This window comes from Gallinula chloropus (assembly GCF_964237585.1).
Source record: "Gallinula chloropus genome assembly, chromosome: 14".
NCBI lineage: Eukaryota > Metazoa > Chordata > Aves > Gruiformes > Rallidae > Gallinula > Gallinula chloropus.
This window is the reverse complement of record NC_140099.1, coordinates 14,082,352-14,099,458: the sequence shown is the minus strand read 5'-3', so window position 1 is coordinate 14,099,458 and position 17,107 is coordinate 14,082,352. Positions and strand designations below refer to the sequence as shown.

The window sequence follows — 17,107 nt, the reverse complement described above, 5'->3', positions numbered from 1 at the left end:
GCTTGTCACTGTGACACGAATTAACTACTTCAACCACAGAAACTAAATATGCACCAAGTTCTGAAAACCCCAGCTGGTGTATGGTGAAGTACTGTGACATTTGATTTTCCATTCATGACAGGGAAAGAAAACAGGATTAACAGTTGAATAGGGCAGCCTCTGCCAGCATAAGCGAGTAGAAAATCTATAGCACGTAACCCCACAAAGCCCTGTTGCCTTGCAAACAGTGCAGTTCAAGCTCTGTTGAATTGCTGCCTCCTGCACACCTCAGCATTAGGGAAACCACATCTCTCATTACAGCAAGGATGTGGTTTTTACATTAAATTCTTCAGGATGCTTAGATAAAACAGATGGCCAAAGATTTTACTGGGACTTAGAATCATAGAATCATAGGGGTTGGAAGGGACCTCCAGAGATCATCGAGTCCAACCCCTGGTCAAAGCAGCTCCCCAGCTCATATTGCACAGGGAGGTGTCCAAACACCTATTGCACAGGTCTGGAATCTCTCCAGAGAAGGAAACTCCACAACCCCCTGGGCAGCCTGTCCCAGGGCTCCCTCACCCTCACTGGGTGAAAGTTCTTCTTCATGTTGGTGTGGAACTTCCTGTGCTTCCCTCCAGTTTCAAACACTGGGACCGTTTGAAATGATTATCAATACTGAGCACTGAAATGAGAGGAAAAGAGTTTTGGCCCAGCTTTTAACATCAGATCACACGGTTGTCTGACACCCTTCCAGGCTAATCGTCACTGTCATCCAGGCTTTTTTTATGGAGAGCTTTTTCTTCAGCACATAAAGCTAGAACGGTGTACAAAGACTCACCACCGTGTGGCAGTAAACAGTTTCTTAGGCCTGATGACTGCAAACAACATTACTTTATGTGCTGCCCCGTGAGACAACTTAATTCAAGCTCTGGTCTTCTTAGCTTATCCCACAGATCAGCAACTCTAGCTGCACCTGATTTCACCAATGGTTCTCATAAGGTGAACAGTCAGGCATTTAAGGATTATTTTTTTTTAACACTGAGTAATCACACAGGTTTCTTACTGAGATTTGTTTTTAAGTCAGCAATAAGCATACAGAGAATCATAAGAATATCCCACAAATTAAGATGAAATAAAGGTTACATTATATGAGACTTTCCCATTATTTTTTACCTCAATATGGGCAAGAGCATCTGTCAGATCTTGGTAACACTTGTGAATCACCTCAGCATCTCTCAGCCGTTTACCTCGTAATTTGGTGATTTCCAACAGCTCCTCCCAGGAGTTCCTACAAGGGAGAATGGGGAAAAGAGCACGTAAAACATTTAAACTAGCAGCAAAGGAGATGAAAAGTCTGAAGAAAGACTGACAACAGGAAAAACTTTTCATTCAAGCCATTAAGTTCTGCTGGAGTGACTCTCTGTAGGATAGCATGTCTCTTACCCTACTCTGTCTATGTTCTCTAATCTGCTCCAGGCACTCAAATAGATGGTCCTAGATAAGGGTGCCCCTCTCCAATATGCCTTTCAGGTTTTATATGCAATACTCGGAGGACTGAGTAAGACCCTATTTACTATTCCTTCATACTTCTCTTTTGGGCCAGTTTGGAGTGATGCCAGCTACAAGAAGCTTAGAAAATCTTAATGTTCTGCAGATCAATCACAGCATTCAAACTTGAAAATCAGAAGCACCTAAACACTTAGCCTTTCAGTTAAGTGATCCCATTTCAAAGGGCAAAGGAAGTTCACTCAACCCTTACTTGTAAAACCCCTCTGATGCAACTGATAAGAAGCCAAATCAGCAAGCAGATAATGTCTGCGTTCTAGTCATCTATTTTTAAATGAGGCATGGCTGCAGCTCTGCATCTGCAAGCAAACCACATATTTTGCAATTAGAGGATTCCTTCTCACTTCCTCCTCAGTAACCAACTGAAAGGCCCAAGCATTACAGAGTAACACAAGCCTCCTACCTTAGCTCTTTCTGTTTCTGACGAATTTCCCGGGACTCAGAATGCCCACTGTTCAGCAAGCTATCTGCCAGCTGCTGGCAAGCCACAACTCTCTTCCCAGCCGCTTCCAACTGGTGACGGAACGTGTCATATTTGGCACAAAGTTGCTTTTGAAGGAAAAAAAAAAACCAAAAACAAAAAGGCATTTTAAGTGCTCTCTTTTTCCCATAGCTGCTAACATGCAGATTGGTCATCTACACTAAGAGACAGGTGTAGGCTGATCATATTTGGAGATGGAGAAAGTGCAGAGAATGACTGGATTTTACCTTCAAAGACCATGAGGAGCTGCAAACTAGTAAAACATGAAGTTTGTGATGCAGGTGGGAGGTGGAAGCATTAATACCATGGATAAGAAAAAACATTCCATGTACAATGTATGTAAATTATTAAATTAAATGTGTATTCAATACTATAAGTGGATAATTTAGTCCAATTTTAAGATTTAGGACACAAGATATATTGAAAGACATTTTTGAAATTGGGATTCTGGATGGCTCTTGATTTCTAGTGGACTGATGTTAGATTAGTTTCTGAGCCGTGTACAGAGCTCTATCTGTAGATGTTTGTGCATCAGCATTTGTGATGGAAAAAATCCTTAGTGGACATCACACTGAATTATCTGGTTATTAAAAATATAAAGGAGTTGCTCTCTGAAGGTGTAGACATTTTAGTGTGCAGTGGTTTCATGCAGTTCAGCCCCCATGGTAACAGGATGTGTTAGGCAATGCTGCCTGCTTGTTAGAACAAGTCAATCCGTCCCACCCATGCTTCACTCTTATCTCTTCCCATCTCCCAGTTATTTATACTTATTGGATACTCTATCTTATCAAGTTTCAAGGATTACCTCAGAACTTTCTTTACGATCTCACTATGTACAGCTTGGTTGAATTTTGATACTACCTAAAAAACTCACCAAAACATGTTCATAATCATTTCCATAGTCTTCTGAGCTGACTGTTTGTTTCTTCTGAGCGATCCACTCTTGCAGGTCTTCATATTCCCGTAGAAACTCATGCAAGACAAGAGTCTCATCCAGCTTCTTTCCTCTGTTGGGAGGAGATAAGACAATGCAATTAGACCAAAGGAATATAAGAGGAGGGCAATCAGTAACATTCAATTAATCCCCCAAAGCTCTCTCCATCAAGACTCATTATTTTTAATGAGCGCACTGAATTTATGTCTCAAGATTGGAAATTGTGTTTGTAGGATGACAGCTGTCAGTCAGCCAGGTCAGACTCATTGGCTTAGTTTCCCAGAAAGGCACTGTGCCTAGTTGAGCTCTCCCTGGATTTGTGTTTTCTTGTGCTTTTGATTGCTTGGTTAGCCTTCCCATGAGAATACCCTTCATTTTTTTCCAGATCTGTTCTGAACTGTCTTTCTAAAGAACGTTAGTAATGATGAAAAAGCAAAGAGGAAATCTTTCTGAGGATGGTGCAGGAAGACAAACACTATGAAAGCCATTTTATGCAATTCTGCTCCTATTGCCTATGCAGTAAAATATCTGCAGCCTGCTGCATATTTCTGATCATCTAGAGGACCTTATAATACTGCCTGACATGCTACAGACCATCCACAGTAAACAAAACATCAAATTACCATCTGCTAACACTGCCTGGCCACTGTGCAAATGTTTAAGGAAAGAAGAACCTGGCCTTCCCTGTTTGAATCAGAAACGCTCATCTCAAGAGATGTAACACTCTAAGAGAGTCCAGCCCACCAAGGACGGAGGTACAGACTAGACCACACACAAATGTTTTGGTATTTCTAAATTGAGGATTTCTTTTTCTGAACTTTTAATTCACAGGATTTTCTCCTGATGCTTTTACTTTTTAAACTGAAAGCAAGAACAAAACCCAAAGCATTTCCTCTAGGCTTAATTATTTTTAGTATTCAGATTAATTTCTTTGTTATTATACTTGCAGAGCTTCATTCCTTTTTTCTGAGTGAAAAGGTTTGTGGAGAAAAACACTGAACTGTTCAGACATTTGTTCCTTCCTGACAACAAACTGCAGGTGTTAAAAAACCTCTGTCTACAAGCAACCTGTGCTGTTGTAAACATGTTACTGTAACAATAACAGAAAGGAAGTGATATTAAAAATAAATAACTCCTCCAAGAATAAAACCCTTCCTATACTTGCACAGCCCCTGGGCATAAAAATAAGGGCAGCTGCAATTGTCTCCCTTCTGCTATGTAAGGAATAAAGTAATTTTCAAGTAATGTTAAGGAAACCTTTTAGATTTTTTTTTTCCTTTTTCATAGCAGATTCTAAATAATACAAAGGCAAGTCAGAATCTGGCATCTCAAGTCACTTCACTGGAGGATGGATGAAGGGTAACTGGGAAATTTGGAGGCTTCAGATCCTTAACATGTACCAAAATTCCTTGAATAAAATATGAAGTTCTCAGTAAGAATTGAAGGCTCATGGGTTCAAAGAATTATAACAGAAAACCAAGAAATTTCCTAAATATAATATAATAATTGAAAAAAAAAGGAGTTAATGGATATGATCTAAATTCAAGTGAGGTAAATGGAGATATTCTTTATTGACTTCAGCAGGCTTTGAATCAAATCTAGGATCCAAGGGGAAGTTCTAGTTTATACCTGGCTGCTGCCAGCTCCTGCAGCTCCTGGAGTCTTGAATTAACTTGTTCCTTTGGTCCATCAACCTCAACATACTGGATGGAGCCCACAAGAGGAAGGGTTTGGGCACTTACACTCAGTTCTTTCATCAGATTTTGGTAAATGGCAATCTCATGTTCTAGTGCCTGGCAAAGAAAAGAATGGACTAAGAGCAAGTTGTCCAATATATCCACCGTTCGAACTTTTGCACCAGCCTATGGTGTAGTAATTGAGACATTAAAACAGGAGAAAAACTTTCTGGAAGCATGTGACATTTCCAAGTCTTGATCAATGTCAGATCATTTTCTAGCAATTTTTTTTTTTTTAATGTACATAAATTCATACAAATTAGGCGAATAAAGACAATTAGAAATTCCTGATGCATTATTAGGCAGGGAAAAGTATTCCTGGAATAGTATAGATACAGTAAATAGTAAAGATACAGTATCTGTATCTTTAATTTTAGTTTAAAAAAATAAGGCTTCTGTATGCATCTGTTGAGCCTGAAAAGCAGGAATCAGATCATAGCCAGTTTTGGCCTCAGAAAAATAAAATGAGAATATTTACCCTTCTCTGTTTTCCCCAAACTACATGGTTTGGGTTTTCTAATCATATTAGTACACTGCATTGATCTCTTCTATCAGTCCATGCTCAGGTAGACATACATCAATGCAAAGTATCTTGTAGATGTCTGGACACTTATGTACCAGGGAGAGAAAATTTTATAACCTCAGACAGATCAGAAGATCAGGCCAGCATATAGAACTAAAACAGAGAAATACCTTATGTTTCTTGAGGAGTTTCAGTGTTCCATCTTCATCTTTACCATAGTCCTTGCTTGTCACAAGTGGATATTTTTCTGCTATCCAAGCCTCCAGGTCTGAAGTATTCATTAAAAACTACCAATTAAAGAGAAAGCAAATTAGTTTCTACCTCAACTTTCAAAATATGTACATCCTTTTATTGACCTAATAGAGGCTATAGGGAGGTTACGCTGCATGGTTTACTGTGATGTGTTAGTAAATAAAAAATAAAGAATGTTTAATCCCAACAACTACTCTCCACACTGTTCTGTCAAATCAGAAGGAGGCCTCAGACGGAAGACTTCAATGCAAGATATCTAAGGTCTTGTCCAGGCATCAAAGCTCTGGCAGTAAGTTTCAAGTTGTCTTGTTTTTCTTTCTTCACAGCTTTATTCTTACTTGATTCTTCCTTTACCTTATTCATGAAGCGTAGGGGATAGCTGTATAAGGTCAGGGTGACATTTGTCCTTCCCTCCTGGGTTCAAATCACTATAAAGGATGGGTACAGAACCCAAGGCAAACCTCTAGAGCAGTGGGTATAGACTGGGGGCTGCATTCAGCCACGTGACCCAACCCTTCATTCCCATGAGTCTGGCCTCGAGCCGCTGCAGTGAATGCCAGTCCCAGACAAAGCTGTTTGGCTGTGCACTTCAAAACTTTGGTCCTACTGTGTAAGAACTTCGCTGTAATTTGTACCTCCTGGAAGCCAACTGAGTGCTGCAGCTGCTTCATCCTTTCCTCACAGGCCTTCTCCAAACCCTGCCAGGCAGTCATAAGCTCCTGGCATTTCTCACTTATTTTCTGAGCTGATGGGTGCTGGCCTACAACCATTGTCTTTCCTTTATCCAGGACCCGCTGGACTTGCTGTTTGTGGGCGTTCACTTCTGCCTGCAGTTCCTGGGAAAGAGATAAAAGAAAAAATAAAGGGTGTATGAGGACAAAGAAATTCCACATGATCCCAGTCCTAAGCAAAACAGGCTGTCGGTAACAGTAGGCAGAGTATAGCCAGGGGACACAAGGGATGTCTGCTTTTACAACAGCTACAGCTTCAGTCACCAAGTCTGCTCTTGATGCTGACATTGAGAGGAGATAAAAGGCTGTAAGGTGCTAATAGACATCTCAACTTCCCTAAGCTCTCAGCATCCCACATCAAAGTCCTTGGCCTGGTGCTCTGACTGGGTTGAACCTCTTCTCCATAATTACTATGCACATGCCCCTTCCCCTGCTGAGCAGCCAGGGAGGTTTGGGAGATAGAGCAGGACAAGGAACAAGACACAAAGCTGGGGTATTCAGAAAACAGTGTTGAGCTACCAATGGGAAAATAAAATACCTCAGAAGATTAATGGGCTGGGGGATGATGGGAAAAGAGACATTGTCAATAGTACCATAAAAATCATTAGACTGCTTCTCCATAAATCCTCCCACTCTGGTATCATAACCTTTGTCATGGAATTTTCAATCCAGGTGCTGCAAAATCAAGTGTTGCCTGTGGTGCAGGGCAGCTCTGAGGTGCCCCTCTGGCTATGAGGAGCTGCTACAAAGAATCAAACTCTCCAGAAGTCAGTGTTAACCTGTCCTAATAAATATATTGACTCTGGCTTCTTCAAACCATTTCACAGGCAGCTAAACAACAACCGTAAAGGGCTGTTATATACTCTACCAGAGAATCTAGCAAGCACAAGCCTGAAGACCGCATGCATAATGAAACAGTAACCATTGAACTAAAATACAATGAGCATGTAAGTCAGAATATTCAACCCAGATTCTATTTAGTGTGAGATGTATTAGTTTTGTATCCATTTTTAATGGCAAGAGCTACATAATTGCTGAGAACACTGAAGAATATGGCAAATTTTGCAGCTCCCACAGGAACTTCGCGATTGTTCTGAAAATTATCCTCACCCTGCTGACTTGTCTCAACCCACTGGAACTGTTTTAGCTGGAATCAGTAACTTAAAGTAACAGTGGAAGTGTGGCAATACATTGTGGTTGCATCAGCCTTCCTGAAGGTAAAGGTGCAGGTGCAGGTTTGCAGGCTGAGGTGAAAGGCAATATGCCAACATGTTATCATGTGCTTGATTAAATGAATTACCTTGTGTTTTTGCAACAGGCTTTGGGCAACATCCAAGGACTTTCCAGAGTTGGTGGAATGAGCAATAGGCAACCGCTCATTAATCCAGTTCAGTTCCATGTCATGATAATGGTAGAACTCATAGAGATCCACTGCAGCTTCCAGCAACTTACGCCTCTCATTAAGAGGTGCTTGCAAAGACTCAAACCTAGAAGTCATCAATTAAATACATGTTAAAACAAGGCTTAGGGAATTAGGCTACGTTACCACTGTGAAGATTAGAAAACACTGGACACTTACTAGCAACTAAATTTCAATGGTTAATGCATACAAGAATCCTTTCTCTGGAAAACTGCTTTTGACAAGTAGACTTATATGGTAACGCTTTTGAAGCCCTAGGCATTTTCTGTGATGTTCTAAGGAACTAAAGGCTATTGAATGCTGGATGGCTGCACCTCCTAACAAGCAGGGGATGATCTATGCATGACACAGAAGGAGGAGTGCAGCAAGCAAGGAGTAAGGTCCTGTAAAAATTGAGATGGATCAACAGGCAGCTGTGGAGGTGTAAATCAAAGCACAGCTGTGGTGTAGCTGGGAGGAGAAATCATTCCTAAATATGGGTTGAACCTAATCAACCAAAAGACATTTTCTCAAAGGTAGAACAAAAATGCTATTTGTCACAAGGGGAGGAGACAAAGAGTGACATCTCACCTTTTCAGGTATTTCTGTGTTTCATCCAGAATTCTCTGGGAGTCAAAGTGGTTGGTGGCCATTTTCCTTGCATGAGATACAATAGAGTTCATTTTGTCTGCCAGCTCGCGTGTCTCATTTTCCAGCTGTCTGTGTTGCTTGAGTAGATCACGGCTGGACCGCAAATCATGGCCTGTCTCAGATTCCTGAAGAACTTTCTCAATTTTCTCTATCTTCTTTTTAGCATCCTACCAGGAAAATATGATGGTACACTCATACTGACCTTCCAGCATCATTTTCTCTCACTCATACCCTCCCATGACAGCTTCCTAGACACAATTTTCAAACCCATATGTCCTTCCTTAGTAATATAATGACCAGGTGTCTCTAAGAGGCATCTCCTGGGAATATTTTGTTTTGGTACACTCTTTTGGAGTACTCTTCTCCCTGAGACACTAAAGCACATAATTAGAAACAACCTCTTTGAACTATCTTCATTGACATAATACAGAGCAATCAAATAATTTTCAAAGACTTCAGACTGTAGTTACAACACAACAGCAGTTCCATGACATACTGGTATTGAAACTGCTTCACAGCACATTGCTCCTCTTATACAACTTCCCTGGATAACAATGTACTTAGTACCATGCCTCTAACCCCCAAACTCACTCCAAGCAAGCAGTTACTTTCACACAGCACTGACCCATGCAGAGTTTTGATTGTTTTCCCAGCAGAGGTTGGCCGCACAGAGGCAGTGCTGAGCCTGAGTTCAACAACTTTGTGTCTTGATGCTGTGCTGGCACTGTTACCCTGCCCATAGCTTTGGAGTGAGGTTGGTCAGCATTATATTAGGTTTTATCCAATGAGACGGTAGAAAAAATGGACACTTCAAAACACACTTTTATCTGGATGGTATTCTGTTGTTTTGGTTTTCTGTGAGGGCCATAAAACAGAGGAACCAGACACCTAGGCCATCCCTCCCCTCTGTTCACCATCAGCTCCTGACCTGGAGCAGTTCCATGAGCTGTTCTTGCTGCCCAGCCTGTCTGAGCTTGTCACCTCGTTCTATCATCTTGCCATACAATTCTTTCCACTTCCTTTGAAGCTCTGACATCTTCTCCTGGATGGAAGCTGCAGCATAATGGTTGTCTTGAATCAATTTATTCCCTTTCTGGAGAAAAACAGCACAAAATGTTTTTTTAAGCAGATCAGCATCTAGGAAGCTTGGGACATGATGGAAGACTTAGCTCCAAAAGCTGTCTTCACCTTTATCAGTGTGGCAAAGTGTTCCTCATTAGCCATCATTTCCTTTTCAGCAGCCTCGTGCCACTTCAGTTTGCGTAGAACATTTGTTGGATCACGATAGGATTCATCTGATGCAATCTTGTACTTCTCTTCCATCCATATCAAAAGCTCAGCAACATCACGATTAAACTCCTTACAGAAACAAACAGGATTCAATTGATTTAACTTCTGATTCTGTGTGGTTTTGCATTGCATCCTTGCTGTTAGGATCAAGCCCTGATTTTTTTTGTTATTAAGACACAGAGCAATAATAAATCGTTTACAGTATGAACAGCAGTCAAAGCTTTGTGTTGATATTTTGCACTCAATGTCTCCCTTTCTGATTTGGTATTTTTCTATGGTTATGGCTTTGAAAGATTTATCACCAGTGCATTGCGAGTCACTGGAGAGTGAAATTCTCTGTCTGCCAGCCAAAGAGAAAGTGAGCTGTGCAGTAGGAATGCTCAGCAGTTTGAGGTTTGTCCCATCTTAAGACAAAGGGTAAAATTGCTTCACCACGTGCCTGACCAAATCTGCAGTGTCAGTCTTTTTACCTGCAGCTGTAGAGAATCCAACAACCTCTGTTTTCTCTCGGCATTGCTTTGTACCAGCCGCTCCCACCTGCGCCGGACCGTCACCATTCTCTCTTCAATTCTACAGAGAAAACCAGGAAGCCCAATACAGTAAAGTTCAGTGTAGTACTAGTCACAATAGCTCCCTTTGGCTGTACTGTAGTCATGACTATGATATAAATGGAATCTGGTTCAACACCTTGTTGGCAGGAGTAAGGAATATATGTCCCAGTCCTATACTCTTGCTGGGCTCATCTGGAAAGCAGCTATTGCTTGCCAGCTGCTCTGGATTTTCCTCTTGCATGGCTGTGTTACATTAGTGAACTGCAGTCAAGTACGTTTTAGTCAAACATCCAGACCTTTCTCTTTCCCAAACAATCCACTTCACTAATAATTTTATCTGTGATGTAAGTGTGATGAGGCTCTGGAATGACCTTCTTACAGAAATAGTGCTGGCAAGAAATCAGATTTTAGGAGCAGTTTTATAAATTTGTAGAGGGAATTTTCAAGACTTTGTAATTTCTGATCAAAGAATACAGCCTTTTTGACCCAAGAGGCCCATTCTGACCCTACATTTCTAATTCCTGTTTATGCAGGCGACCCCTTACTACATCCTAGTGGCTCTAGCACAGTAATTACAGTTCAGCTTTGACTAAAACATGAAAGCTGCTCCTGATGAATTATTTCCTTGTGAATTCTACTGTAATTTTTTAACACTAAACATTAATTCTGATGTATGGTACCAGTACATGAAGGAAACTTTCTTTTTTCTAGGTATTTAATGAGTTTACATTAAAAAAGTGTTAGCACTTTATGATGCCAGGTGAATTATTCTAGTGTTCTGTTAAATGCCACTTTTAACCTACAGCATTCCATTTATTTGCCGTGAGAGCACAAGAAGCCTGTGTTGTTTTTATAAATCCCTTTTTTGCCCCCCATCCAGCAGATCACAGCTTGGAGGTCAACTAAATCCTGGCTCAGAGAAAGCACTTCATCTCACCCTAATCACACTGGATCATGTTTACTAACACTAAATAAGAAAGGGAAGTGAGTTTGTACTCACACGTGGGCTGCAAAGTGCCTGCTCTCTATTAAATTCTGCCCATTTTCATTAAGTGCTTCAACTCGTCTCTTCAGCGCCATCAGCAGTTGTTCAAATTCCTGATGCCGCTTCAGCAGGCTTCGGACAGCATCAACGTGGTCCTGCATGTAAGGAAAAAAAGAAAGAAGTCTTTTCTTGGCCATATGAAATTTGTGTAGCAATATAAAAAATATATAAAAGGACTTTATTTTCCCCTTTCTCTTTCAGGTAGGAGATACTGTGCAATTTTTTATGTATCTAAGGATGTTCAAGCCTACAAACAAGCTGCAGGTGTTTAGACTTGTATTGTATCGAGTTCCTCTGTGTAATGTTTCCATAACAATGCCATTTTCACCTTTTAAGAAAATCTACATTCAGAATTTATGCCACCACTCTGGCACAGAATCACAGAATCACTGTGTTGGAAAAGACCTTTAAGATCATCAAGTCCAACCGTTCCTGTCCTGTGCTATTGTAGGTGGTGATAAGGTCTCCCCTCAGCCTCCTCCTCTCCAGGCTGAACATCCCCAGCTCCCTCAGCCGCTCCTCACATGATTTGCCCTCCTCCTGGCACGTTTAGGGATATGCAATGCAAAAGGCTGTAACTAAGTGAATCTTTATTGTACTTATTGACCCAAAAGTATTGAATTTTCAGTTGCAGCTGAAAAGATGAAAGATGGTGAGATACCTGTTCCTTCACTGATCTTGTAAACACTGCCTGCATTTGGATTTTTCCCTTCATTTGCTTTAATGTTCTCAAAATACTCGATGAAAAGAAAAAAGCTTTCTTTCAAGTCAGGCTTTTACTTCACCAAAAACTGTTAATTATGTTCAAGCTGAAATCTTTATTTTTAATGGTCAGCCATCAAATGGATTAGTCAGCTGTATATAAACCACCTAATATGTACAAACACATCACCAAATCACACAACTCTAGCTGGTTTTAAATTTTTTTGAGAGACAACAAGCTTTGTTTGCATTAAGATGAGTAAGAACATAAGAACCTTAATAAGAACCTGAAAGTCTAGATTCCAAGTATTAAAATGCCATGACCATAAGAATGAACTGATCTAATGAAGATAATTGTTGCTACTACCTGAATATGGAGATGAAACAGAAGAAAACAAAACCAGCTGCTGTACATACCCCAAGGTCATTCCCCCGGAGGAAGGCCTCGTGTCCAGAGAGGGCTGCATTGATACGGTCTCCCTCTCTATTGAACTTCTGCAATTCCAGACCATCCTGAAGCTTTTTCCGCCTCTGCTCCCACATTTTCTCCAGCTCTTTGTTCTCCTTTGCAAGTCTTTCCATGGACTGGTGGACATCCATGGTCTTGCCATTACTGGGTTGTTCACGGATTACTTTGCGACCAAGCTCTTCCAGCTGCACAAATCTTTCCGGAGTAAAAAAGAAAAGTGAGAGTCACTGCATGAGGGAATATCAATTCTCTTTCATCCCAGCTCTTTCCCTTCATGGCAGTGCCTCAACATTAGGCTTCACTCCTTTTCAGACTTTTCCTGATAGCTGTGGTTGTGCACTACAAAGTGCAGCTGGTTGTTTGCTCAGGGGTACGTGCTGGAGGCAGTAGGTAAGGTTTCTCTATTTCAATTGCAGGCCCAGATAAGCAGGCTTTCCCATTAAAAGGAAGAGTAGGGAGAGCTCAGTATCTGGAACTTCAAATGGAGCACAAGGAGAACTGAAGATAATGGCAACTGAAAGCAAATGGCCTGAGAAGGGAAGGACTGAGGGAACTGAAATAAAGGCAGATGGCACTGTGCAAGAGGTCAGGAAAGCTTGCGGAATACTACTCCAAACATGCAGCTCCTCCTTCCCTCTCCATCAACTACCAGAATAGCTGTGCAAAAGCAAACTGGATCTCATGTTCCACAGTCTCCTTTTGATAGTATGTTTCAAGACCATTTGAATAAACTCTCTACATGAATTTCATAAACAATTTACATGACAGACATGTTTCATCTTCGCAGTACTGTTGTCATACCACCCCACTCTGCCTACCCTCTCAGAATCTCTCTACCTTTCATTTTGAGATGTAATTTCTTTCAGCAGGTCCTGATGTTCCTTCAGCAATTGCTCTGCAGAAGCCACATCCACACCCATTTCTTCACTGCTCAGTTTTTCCCGAATGCCTTCTGCCCACAGCAGGAGCCTGCGGCTGTCTTGCAGGAAGGACTGTTGATTTTGGGCCTGCTGAAGAAAGTCCTGTTTCTTTTTGGTCTCCAGCTTGAACTGTGCCAGAAGTCTCTCCATGTTCTCCACCTGCTCAGTGATAGCCTTGCTCTCTGCAGGGTTGGTGTCTTTAATCCTACAAAAAAAAAAAAGATAATAAAATACACTCAATTGGATGAACACTTCAGGCTTTTAGGGCTTGAACAAATATTTGTTAAAAGGAATGGATTAGGATATTTAGACGTTCATTAAAAAGAAAGTCAGCAAAGGCAACAAATGCTCCACACTAGCAAGAAATATCGATGTGAATATGGTATACTGCAGAAAGTGCATCCCTGAGAAAGACTTTGGTAACACTGTTGTGATTCAGTGATTCACTCCCATTGTCAATGTAAAGAAATCTTAAAGAAGTAAAAAACTTCTAATTTATATTTCAAATTCAAATCCCTGTGCACAATTATCCACTTTCTTCCTTCATCCTTGCTTCCTCCCATTACTCTCTTTATGACTTAAATAATACTTCTACATTTTGAACTAGGTAATTAGTAGAGATAATTTGTTAGAGGTACAAACAACCCTGTGGTATTTATTTTTCTACAACAGTGATGTTTGGGAGCAATTACTTCACCAATCATACAAGCCATACTCAAGAAAGGTGATCTCAATCCTGTCAGTTCCTCAGATTTCTAGAAAGAGAAACTTCAAGAGAAACTTCATAAGCTGCTCATTTTCTTTAGAGTCATAATTTGCAACATGAACTCAGAAAATCAGCAAAGACTATGGAAATAAAGAACAGGTTCCTTACGACTTTGCAACACTCCTCAAGTATTCAATTTTCCTCTCTATCACTAGGACTTCTCTCTCAATTGTAGACAGTTTACGCTTGTCTGACTCCAGCCCAGCAGGTGAGTTCCCTGGTTCCAGAACTCTGAGTTGGACCATCTTGTCTTGCAGTAGCACTCCTATGCTCTGACAGTCCTGAAGAAACATCCTCACATCAGCTACTCCAATCAGCTCGGAGCCCTTCTCCTCCTTCAGAATTTCCATGCGTTCCCACCTTGGAGAGAGATAAACTGATTATTTGCATCCAGCCTCAGCCACTACCCCAAGAATTGACTTTTCCTGGGGAGTAGATTCAATTTACAGCCTTTGTTACATGTGCTATATCCTCTTTCTATTAAGAAGTATTGTATAAAGATTTCATGAGGACTGACAAGGGCTGAAAAAGGGGAACACGAGTACCCCCCACAACCCCGAAGTTCATTTCAGTGCCATCTCACGCAAGGGGACTCTGCTCAGCTGGTCAGAACACACTGGACGCAACACAAAAAAGCAACAGTGGTCCAAATCCAAACCAGAATCCAGCTGTGCCTACCAGTTCCATCCGTGTGGCTTGGTGCCATGTATGTATGTACACAACTGGTACTAAATATACTGGGTGAAGTTGAATGGGGTTTGAGGTTCTTTTCAGGATTTGTGAAGGGCACTCTCACACAGATGTAATCGTATCCATTGCTGCAGTGCAATACAGATAGAACCTCTCTGAATTTAGTACTGTCACCTGAGTGATTCGGGTTGTGCTTTAACACACACAGGCACAAATTGCTACAGTTTAAATATCTCAGTGTCAGGGGCCTAGAAGCACTCATCAGTCCTGGAGACATGACACCGTCTCTGGGCCAGCCTACAGCCCGTGTGGCAGAGGGCTGTCCCTTTCCCACCAGTGACACTGCCGACAGGATTCCAGGCATCTCTAAGGAGTGGGACTCACCTCAGGCCCCAGCTACCATTGCAGGTGTGCCCTGCTCACCTCCCTGTGGGATTGGCCCTGTGTGCTGTGGCCTCTCTCCCCATGCCAGCTCCCCATCCCAAAAGAAGCAGCCTGCCCTTACTGACAGTCTGGTCTGGTCCAGGCCTCACATCAAAAATTGGCTTCCTGGCCAGGCCGCAGCCCTGTCCCCTCAGCACAGGCACTGGGTACGGGCACTATAGGCACCCCCCTGCCTGCCGTCCTCCCTGGCTGGAGCAGTGGGACAGGCCCCTGCTGCAAGGCCCAGCCTGAGCCCCTTGTCTCTCGACACCAGTCCCTTTCTGGTGGCCACAGAACCCTCCCCTCAGGCCAGTTCTGGGAGTGAAAAATCGATCAGATGGGTATGCCCTCAGTGAAGGCTAGATCAGGCAAGGAAGGCCTGCTCTCCAATTGATCCCACGAGACAATCGGCTGTTTTATCAGTTGTGCCTTTACCTGTTGTTGATTTCTGTCAGCCAAACCTGGATCTCAGAATATTTGCTGGGACTGATCTTTCCATATTTAGCAGCTAATTTTTCAATATCGCCCAGTTGACCTTTTCCTGCAGCCAGTTCTGTTAAAAAGCTCTAAAATAGAAAAGATACAACAATGCAGAACTCGAGGTTTTTTCCATTTCTATGGACATGATTCTCAGTAATCCATCACATCCATAATGGCTATTCCATTTACCTGTCTGCTGACACCATGCACCTCTATGCATGTAATTCCCTTACAGCCCTCCTGAGTTCCCCTAGTGTGCACACTACACCTATGCAGACGTGTCCCACTCCACTGGGATACAAACACACTGCAGGATTTGTTTTAATCATTAGGCATTTTTCTTCAAGTGGTATATAAGGCAAACCACAAAAAAGAGGCCTTTTTTTACTATGATATTTGTACAAGATACTACATCCATGGGAGAAGACATCATTACAATCATAGAATCATAGAACGCTCTGGGTTGGAAGGGACCCCAAGGATCACAGAATTCCAACCCCCCTGCCACAGGCAGGGCCATCAACCTCCAGGCCTGGAGCTACACAAGGTTGCCCACGGACCCATCCAACCTGGCCTTGAACACCTCCAGGGACGGGGCATCCACCACCTCTCTGGGCAGTCTGTTCCAGCCTCTCACCACTCTCTCTGTAAAAAACCTCCCTCTAATATCGAATTTAAACCTTCTCTCCTTTAGCTTTAATCCATTCCCCCCTGTCTTGCCATTGTCTGCCCTTTGAAAAAGCTGATTCCCCTCCTGTTTCTCTGCTCCCTTCAGGGACTGGAAGGCTGCAATGAGGTCCTCCCGCAGCCTTCTCTTCTCCAGGCTGAACAAGCCCAGCTCCCTCAGCCGCTTTTCGTAGGGCAGGTGCTCCAGCCCTCTGATGTCTTCGTGGCTCCTCTGAACCCTCTCCAACTGTTCTACATCTTTCTTGTACTGAGGGCCCCAGTTCTGGACACAGGACTCCAGATGGGGTCTCATGAGGGCAGAGTACAGAGAGACAATTCCCTCCCTGTCCCTGCTGCCACCCCTCTGCTGATGGAGCCCAGGATACCATTGGCCTTGTGAGCTGCAAGAGCCACTGCTGGCTCATGGGAAGTTTCTCATCCCCCATGACACCCAGGTCCTTCTCAGCAGGGCTGCACTGGATGGTCCACCCATCAAATCCACATCTCTCCAATTTAGAGATAAGGATGTGGTGGGGGACTGTGTCAAAGGCCTTGCACAAATCCAGGTAAATTACATCAGTTGCCTTCCCTTTATCTACCAATGCTGTCACTCCATCATAGAAGGTCACCAGATTGGTAAGGCACAACCTTCCCTTGGTGAAGCTTTGCACAGCCTATACAGAAGAAATACCAGATCTGTGCATGACTCCATAGGATGAAATGAATGTAAAAACTCTCAAAACTTCATTTCTCAACTTCATTGCCCAAGGTCAAACTGATTTAAAACTGTCTTGAGAATTGGGCAGAGAGGGACCAAATGAACTTCAACAGGAGCAAGTGTGGGGTCCTA

General features: G+C 42.4%; 1 protein-coding gene across 1 annotated transcript in view; it reads right to left on the bottom strand.

Annotated features, from left to right (window-relative positions):
* The window catches only part of SPTBN5 (spectrin beta, non-erythrocytic 5), a gene marked incomplete at its 5' end in the record, with an annotated part of 97,770 nt that overhangs the window by 62,386 nt on the left and 18,277 nt on the right, over nt 1–17,107 (bottom strand). Inside the window, 16 exons of the mRNA XM_084270534.1 lie at nt 1,156–1,270; nt 1,952–2,097; nt 2,904–3,036; nt 4,593–4,756; nt 5,393–5,509; nt 6,110–6,310; nt 7,506–7,692; nt 8,196–8,422; nt 9,184–9,348; nt 9,444–9,614; nt 10,016–10,115; nt 11,097–11,236; nt 12,261–12,507; nt 13,150–13,437; nt 14,107–14,358; nt 15,547–15,677. Of these exons, the coding sequence (XP_084126660.1) occupies nt 1,156–1,270; nt 1,952–2,097; nt 2,904–3,036; nt 4,593–4,756; nt 5,393–5,509; nt 6,110–6,310; nt 7,506–7,692; nt 8,196–8,422; nt 9,184–9,348; nt 9,444–9,614; nt 10,016–10,115; nt 11,097–11,236; nt 12,261–12,507; nt 13,150–13,437; nt 14,107–14,358; nt 15,547–15,677 (2,784 nt within the window). The remainder of the gene's footprint in view (nt 1–1,155; nt 1,271–1,951; nt 2,098–2,903; nt 3,037–4,592; nt 4,757–5,392; nt 5,510–6,109; nt 6,311–7,505; nt 7,693–8,195; nt 8,423–9,183; nt 9,349–9,443; nt 9,615–10,015; nt 10,116–11,096; nt 11,237–12,260; nt 12,508–13,149; nt 13,438–14,106; nt 14,359–15,546; nt 15,678–17,107) is intronic.